The 8,063-nt window shown below is 51.1% G+C and overlaps 2 protein-coding genes across 2 annotated transcripts; one reads left to right on the plus strand and one right to left on the minus strand.

The window, feature by feature from the left end:
* Positions 1 to 654: 654 nt before the first annotated feature.
* CSUI_000085 (dolichol kinase) lies at positions 655 to 4,727 on the minus strand. Its single transcript, XM_068060319.1, has 3 exons — positions 1,731 to 4,727; positions 1,569 to 1,628; positions 655 to 1,457 (listed from the first exon to the last, which is right to left on the minus strand). The coding sequence occupies exons 1-3, from the start codon at positions 4,311 to 4,313 to the stop codon at positions 1,371 to 1,373; spliced, it is 2,730 nt and encodes a 909-aa protein (XP_067927710.1). The 5' UTR covers positions 4,314 to 4,727; the 3' UTR covers positions 655 to 1,370.
* A 114-nt stretch (positions 4,728 to 4,841) lies between these two features.
* On the plus strand, positions 4,842 to 7,617 carry CSUI_000086 (uncharacterized protein; the record flags this gene model as incomplete). The annotated part of the gene is made up of 1 exon (XM_068060320.1): positions 4,842 to 7,617. A coding segment is annotated over exon 1 (1,626 nt), but the record flags the coding sequence as incomplete, so codon positions are not given.
* Positions 7,618 to 8,063: the final 446 nt, after the last annotated feature.

Consider the following 8,063-nt stretch of genomic DNA (forward strand, 5'->3'; position numbering starts at 1 on the left):
GATTTGCCTGCGGGATAGGCTCCCTTGGTATGGCCCAACTACGGTTTACTTGGGCTGATACCCGGTTTTCTCGCAGCGCCTCCAGCCGTTCAACTGTTATCATGTCAGCATACCTTTTGAAATGCCACCTGCTGCCCGGGCAGATAATCGCTTGCAGATTTCACAACCTTGCTTTTCGTAGCTTGCCTTATCTATTTGGCTCAGATCTACGTCGGCCCAGTAAGGAAACTATCATGGCGTCTTCGTCGCCACAAGTCGTACCTCCTCCCTCAGGAGAGGAAGTGTCCACCTGTCGTCAATAGGAACCTCGTCTCCTCGTTCGTCGCTGCTTTTATAGTGACGGCCGCTGTCGCGTACATTGCCGCTATCTCGGGCGCGATGGTCACCACTCCACTCGAGGTATGGTGTTTGGAGAAGTAAACATAGCGAACGTTGAACAATAATTTGTCGTAGCCCGTCGGCTACTTCGACATGCCAAGTGAGTTTCTTCTTGGGTAAAAGGACTCCTTCGATCCTCGGCTGCATTGCCGTCACAGGCCTCTTCCACTACTATGAGTCACCCACATACTTGCTCCTGGTATGTCATACGAGTTAGCCACCCACGAGCCCGACACTCCAACAGGATTTCAGGTTTTGTGGGCAGGACTCACAATGGCTGGTTACAGAGTCCAACAAAGACGAGACCAGAAAAAGGGGCTCTTTGAATAGTGGGTATTAGAGCCCCAGGGTAGTTGCGGCTTTCAAAGAACGTCCACAGAGACTCTTATACTATCTACCCTAGACATGCCATTCACTGAGACAGCTGTTTTGAGAAGTGCCTCGCGAGGCTAGATGAAACGGTGCCGGTGATCTCGAGATTTGTCGAGGTGGAACTGTGCGTGGCCAAGCCTTCCAGCGGACAAAACAGAGCGGTGGTGCATTGTTGCTGGAGGCTGACGCAGAATGCCCGTGGCCTCTGAAGTACTGTGGTACACGGACCGCGTAGCATCCGAGTACTCCCTTTACTGTAGCATTCCTCACACTGCCTGTCACTCCGCAACAGAGGAAAAAGCGGCTGATATGTGCTTGCCATCCCACGCCCTGAGGGGTTGACAGGACCGGCTGGGTCTCGCAGTCGACTCGAGCATGATGCCATCCGAGGATACTAGTCGGAAGGGAAACGGGGAAATGCCAGGAACCTATTTTGAATCATCTACGTTAAAACTCCGTTACAGGCAAACCGTCCACTCCACTGTCGGTGACGGAGAAAAATGTTCAGAACTGTGGCAAATCACATACTAAAGGACTGCTTCCCAAGCGAGACCAAGGATTGAATAACAATTCGCTGTGGGCCGGCCCCTTCGGCACATCAGTCAGAGCGCCGGCGCAAGCTAAGGGGTGCGAAGGCGTACTGCGTTGTCGTACGCGATGAGCCCGAAGAGAGGAAGAGTTAAGTTGTCGATATCGGACGCGTACGCCTGCGATTACGCCGGTAGCAGCACAAGCATAACGAGAAAGCCGGAAGCATTCTGTAGTCTGGCAGTTTCACAGAAGGAGAGCAACGTGCTTTGCTGACCATTCATGCTTACCTCGAACAAGGAAGAGATCCCCACAGCGAAGAGGATTGAGAGTCCTTCCGATATTGGGACCTGAGCAGGCCACATGAGACACACAGCACTGGAGTGGCCTTAGAGTAAACCCCAGGGTGTACCATAGGGAGTGGCTGCCTGACCAGGCACCGGGAAACGCACCTCTCTCTGACTACACCACTTCTTGCTAGCTACGGCCAGCGCCACTGGCGCGCTGGCCGCAAAAAATCCAATGACGCCGGCGACGGTTTTGTTGGAGGTCCAGGGGAAGCGGCGTCCTCCCAGAATGACGCCTGCCACAGCCGCCGCGCCGTCGCCTACTCCTACAAGGACCAAGCCAATTAGGTGACGTACGGAAAAAGCTGCGGATGAGCTCACGGCAGTTGCGACAAATGACAGAGTCACGCCCAGCGCCAGGTAAATGTGGGTCAGGAAAATCCCATTCTGATCTCGGCAATCCATAAAATAGCTGAAAAAACTGTTCATCGAATCTGAAAGCCCCGGTACTACACGAGATAGCCTCAGCATTTCGAAAAATACGAGAAGCCACACTAACCCACACAGCACCAGACCGACAAGATCGTAAGCACCACACAGGAGCCCGACAATAATATTGCTCACGAGCAGAAGGTGATACACTTTCCGGGAAATGACGAGGCGTTGAGATTCCGACCCCCACACCGACCGCTTCTTTCCCCTTGCCAGTGTCCCTTGTGTCCGTACGACGGTAGCTACCCAAATACCTATCAACGAAGACCCTATCCAGAAAAGAAATAGTGATGCGTTCGTACTGTCGGAGAAAACAAACCAAAGTACCCACGAAAGAGGGTTTGCCGCCAAAGAAAGTCCTTTTCTCTTTCTGTTGTACACATCTGGGTCTTGCCCAGCGAGAAGATACACGGCCACAATGAGAACGAAAGCACATACGAACACCTTTCGTCTGGATTGGGGGATCGACGTCTGTCTGTCACAGCTGTATCTGACACCCAGAGAGGAACAAAAAACAAGACCGCACCCGACTCCTACAACAAGGAGAAAAAACATATGCGACACAAAGACTAACCACCCTGGGCTCGACGACAAAATAGAGCATAGTTTCGGCAGTGCTGCCTCTCCCCCACATACATGGAAAAGTAAACAATGTACAGAAGAAAAGACGCCAACAGTTGCTGACAGCTGGCTGACCACAATCGCCTCAACAAAGCTGAAACAAGCACCCGCCCTCGAACGGCACGAACGCAGAAAAAGAAGCTGGAGAAACACGAAGAAAGTTAGCACCGCTCCCTTGAGGATGAACCACTTGGCGGCAGAGACGTCTGGAAAAAGCGTCCCCACCAAAGAAATACGGGAGCCACGGAGGGCGTCTGCAGAGCTGACAGTAGTCTCCGACAGCAAGCCGGCCGGATACACATCGAAAAAGGTAAGCCATATCCCCACCCATGAAAACACAATCTTGACAATCTGAAGACTTTCCAGAGGTACTGACCAAAGAGCAGTAGCTAAGAAAGACCCGACAACGAGACACGGGACAAGATCAGAGAACGTCGTGTACCAGAATAGGCAATGAGGGTCGATGCATCTCCTCCGATCGCTCCCTGGTGAAGAAAACAACCCATTCTGCTGTATATACAACAGACAACTTCCAAGAAAAGACGGCACAAGCAGCATTCCCACAACTTTCGAGCTCGCACAAGACCGGCGGCCGCAACAAGCTGGAAACTTCGGACCGCCGAAGCAACGGAGTGAGTTTGCTATTGAGCGACACATCACTCCGTCGGAATGCGGCTGCTTCGGAGAATTTTTCCGACATATCTCTGGTGGATTCAGCACGGTATCATCATCCCGACATGACAAGCACGGGGTGTGCTCATGATTGCCATCACGGAAGCGACCTTTACAGGCTTCACTCAGACCACGAATGGCAACCCCGGCTTGAGAGACAAACCCCTCCTCCACTGCGGGGATAGCAGGACGTACGAAGGAAGAGGAATGTATAAGGCTGGGGAAAGTCGCCGGCGCGTTTTGAAAATCGGAGTCTCCGGAACTAGTACGAGGAATGGAAGGGCTGACAGCTTCTGCATCAGCTGTGCAGCCACAGTCAGGGCGGGCTGTCGTCCGACCTGACGTGATGAGAGAACGACACGCTATGAGAAAGAAATTCAAGGCGCTAGAAAACTGCCCCCATGGATTCGCAACAGGAGATTTGGGCGTTTCTTTCGATAACTGAAAAGGAAAGTTTCGCTCTCGAGAGTGACGTTTCGCCGAAAGCAAATCAGAAACTGAATTTTGTGATCCATCTTGCGGTTGTTCGCTTCCATAATCGCTCTCCTCATCCCCGACATCTTCAGTGTTATTCGTAAGCGATCGGTTGGTGTTTAGTCTCGCCGTGGTGCGAACCGAGTCGCACGTACGCCTGGAGGAAACAAGCCAGCTACAACGTCCTGTCCCCCGGCACCCCGGGGGTGAAACGTGGTGCCCAAAAAAGAAGACGAGCAATCCCAGAGGAATGAGAAACGTGGGAAAAACTCCAACTCCACACAAAACCGAAGGATAGCACAAGAGGACAATGAGAAGAAGGAGCCCATCAATTCCGCAACTACCCCAAAGGAACCGACGTGCATCTGCTGTACGTAACGTCATGGAAAACCGAAGACGACGGAAAAGGCAGAGAAGAACGGGGGGAAAGGGGGGTTCCGTACTGCCATCTCTCCTCTGCCGTGAGAAAGAAGAGACCCAAAACGACATTTGGCAACCGCGTACCGAGTGCGGACTGTATCAATTCCTTAACAAGAGTACCCCAAGAGGAAGACCTACTGGCCGGATGACCCAAATTAGTTAGCTGGAGAGCAGAACACTCATGGAAAACATAAGGAGGGCGTCTATCGGCTCTCCACGAGTATAGACATACAGTCAGCCAGGTCTTCTCGACGGCTTTGGCAGTTTCATTGCTTAGAGAGTTTAGAATCTGCTGGACAGGAAAACAAGGACGAAAGGTGCGAGCGTAAGACGGGCAGGAGACTTGAGGCGCGAAAGAGAACGAGCCAAGCGGATGGATAGTGCACCAGGAAACAATGGACTCCGCCTAGCCCTACTCCAAATTCCAGCCTTCACTCAGGACGAAGAAGATGAAAGCAAGATCACTCATACATAATAATAGATGCGAATACTATCAGCTAACAATAGCAGGAGCAGGATCTGGATCCAACAGTATCGCATGCGGGCGGCTTTCTTTCTCACCGCACTTCCTCTCCTTTTGCTTCTGTACGCGGTGCCCTCCTCTTTCTTCGGCTCACGTATGCAAGAGACAGCAGATAGCAGTGTCACTAGAAACGGGCTTCTTGTGGAGGTGGTCATGCTTTCAGCCGATGCCTTTCTGTAATTATGGGTAGTCTGGATCAAAGGCCGTTCAAGGCATCGCAACAGGCCCTCCCGGATTCATCGACGGCTAACGTACGTGTAACGATCTTCACTCTTTCTTGTTTCTTCCTCTCATTTGAAAGGCGCGTGAGGATGTCGACCGTCGTTAACAAGTTCTCCGAAGCCTCTTGTCTATTTTCTGTTCTGAGACTTCTAGTCACTCTGGAGTCGAAGCACCTAGCTGGGTTCGACGGATTGATCTTCGTCGATTCCTTCGGATACCTACCCCAGTAAACCGTGTAGACGTGCCCGTCGATTCTTTTCGCCTTCTTCTCACAAAACAAACGTTTTGTTTTTCTCGCCGTTCCGTCCGATAAGAGCTTTGTCCTACTTTAAGCGAGCCGAAAATTATAACCATCAGGATTGTTACGTGGTGCTTCAGTTTTCTGGTAGCGCCGATTCTCCGATGCAGTCCGGCCGGAGTCCTGACCGTTTGAAGAGGATGATTTAGTCTTTTTTTTTGCCTTTCTACTCTTTCTTGCTATAGTTTTCACTCACTCCAAACACTCCTATAGATTTCAGCTTTAACGGCCGAAGAGTCTTCCGTCCCCTTTCCGAGCCCTGTGTTTCGTTTCCCTGTTACAATCAGAGGCACTTGCTGCTGTTGGTTTGGGAGTCCTCTCGCAATAGATACGTTTGCGAGCGAAGTTACTTCCACATACTTGCTTTATGGTAAATTAGTTATATTGTTAGAGAAGAGGCGATGGGGGGTGGGTGCGATGCTGTCTCGTCTACTCTTTTTCCCCGCATAACACTCTGCTCTTTCGTTTTCTGCCCTCAGCTTCCACGGAGCGAGGAGGCCGAGCTCGTCCCCTCTGCACAGACAAGAAATGCCTTCTCCTCATCTTTCCGAAGGTTCACGGGAGACTAGAGCGCGCTCCGTACGCTCTCCTGACTGATCGTCTTCAGCCACAGAACCGGCGAGACACAGGGTGATCAGGGGGGCAGATAGAGGGGGAGATATTTGTCTGTCTTCACCAGAATCCTTTTTTTGTGTGCTTCAAGATGCTGTGCAAACAGACTGTTGTGGGTCCGGAACGGTCTCGTCAGCTGATTTGTGGGGTTTATTATCTTCCTTCTTCCTCTCGTCGATGTGAACTTCACCGTAATTCAAGCGAACTTCAACAAGACGTGACGCTTGTATGGAATAGGGGAAGTCATCTATGTATCCAGAGTGCTTCAAATTTCTTCGATCAAAATGAGTTCTCTATTCCAGCAAGAGCAAGCTTCGGCCTTTCTACGTCTGTGTCTCCGTCTACATCGGATTCTCCTTCAGCTTCGCTACCAATCATCCCACCTTGTTCTTGTCCCCTGCTGTCTAGAAACTTGAGAGACGTACAGCCGACCTTCTCTCGTGTCCGCGCAATTCAACGTATTCGTCGTCCCTTGCTTTTGTCGTCTTCTAAGGACAACCTTGGAGAGAAGCGGAAGGATCGAATTCTTCTTCTGCCATGGCGAGGAGAAACTCTCCAAGTTCTATGTTTCTGTGATGAAACTCGGAGATTCTTCTCAGAAGAGAGTATTCCATTGTCTTCGTTTTTCCGCGGAATCTCTTCTTTGTCGGGAAGTCCTTTCCCCGGCTGTGCCTTCTGCTCGAAACAGCGGTCGGCCTTCTTCTTACCATCTCCACGAGCACTTCCCGCCGGCGCTTCTTCTAATTCTCAGCAGAGCAGAGTCATCTCTTCTTCTTCTTACGGTATCTCTTCACAGAACTCTGTCTTGTACCACCCGAACCATTCCGTCTCTTCGCACTCAGGGAAGAATGCGCTCTTCGGGTCTCTACCTAAAGGGGGTTGCTCTTCGTTGTTTTCTTCGAAAAGCGTAACAGCTTTAGCTGATGAGGGAATTTTTGCAGCCGTCGTCGATGCAGGGAAAGGGCAGATTCTTGTGGGCCGTTTGGGAGGGGAGGGAAGGAGAAGTGAGGGAGGAGAGACGTCGTCAAGGGGAGCAGGAGGAGAGACAGAACACGCTGACGAAAGAGAATCAGATATACACAGAAAGACCCAGATGAGGTATGTCCAACAGAAAGAGTTTGAAGAATCGGAGGTCATACCTCTTCATCTCTGTGGTTTTGTCCGTCACATTGAGTTAGTGCGTGTCTTGCGTGATCACCCCAAGGAGGAAGAAGATGAAGAGGTGGAGAAGCCCGAAGAGGAAGGGGGAGGGAGAGGGACAGGGAAGAAGGGAACGACCTCACAGCAGAATGATGTGACAGACCGAGAAGCCCAGAAGAGAGACGCCGTCAGTGTAGGATGCGAGGTGATAACAGAACACCACAAGCAGATGGGTGATATGTCTCCTTTCGAGCAAAGTCCAGACTGTGTTTCGAAAAAGAGAAGAATAGAAGAGAAGGAAGCATGCTTGTTCTCTTCGTCGTCTGAGTCAGATCGGAAAGGGGGAGAGACATCAGTCCAAGAAGAACAGTCGAAAGATAAGGAAGAAGACAAGCGACACGTGTGCGGTGATCACCCGAGGCCCAAGCACGGACAGGGAACCAAGTGTATTCACACCTCACGGGACCGAAGAAGACAAAGGAAGAGAAGGACGAGAGACTCTTCTCCAAAAAGAAAGGCGAAGAAAGAGCAGCACGGTCAACAGGGGTCCTCGGTTGTCATCTTGGCGGTGATCCTTGAAAGCAGGTAGGACCTCCCTTTTCTACTCTGCGATTCCTTTCTAACGCCTGAACAGTGGCCGTGTAAACACGAAGGAAAGTACCATCCACCGAAAACGGACAGATCGCATCTGCGGAAAATCATACCCTTCTACCGAGATTAGGCACCTGCAGATATCAGCCTAGGTGACTGAGTATGTGGCACTTCGGCATGGGGCCCTCTCAGTTGACTTTTGTTGGCTCTTTAGTGTGCCCTGCACCGCATGCATTCACATACATCTGTGAGCCCATCGCCAAATCTGCTCGTCTCTTTTATCGTGGAGAGTAACAGCGGAGAACAGGAGCACTCCAAGAAGCAGCCAAAAAATCAAATGCTTTTCGCGTCCGTGGGTGTGTGGGTGTACACTTGTATGTGTGTGCTGGCGCGCACAGATATGTATGGCCGCGTATCTATCTATCTTTAATCT

The sequence above is a fragment of the Cystoisospora suis genome (genome assembly GCF_002600585.1).
Source record: "Cystoisospora suis strain Wien I chromosome Unknown contig_31, whole genome shotgun sequence".
NCBI classification, from domain to species: Eukaryota; Apicomplexa; class Conoidasida; order Eucoccidiorida; family Sarcocystidae; genus Cystoisospora; species Cystoisospora suis.

Bases quoted from the DNA above. Each gene is read 5' to 3' on its own strand.
- CSUI_000085 (XM_068060319.1), bottom strand. From the start codon at position 4,313: ATGTCGTTTTGGGTCTCTTCTTTCTCACGGCAGAGGAGAGATGGCAGT. The intron at 1,629-1,730 runs GTGCGTTTCCCG...TGGCCTGCTCAG, and splicing joins AGTGGTGTAGTCAGAGAGAG to GTCCCAATATCGGAAGGACT. The intron at 1,458-1,568 runs GTAAGCATGAAT...GCGTAATCGCAG, and splicing joins GGATCTCTTCCTTGTTCGAG to GCGTACGCGTCCGATATCGA.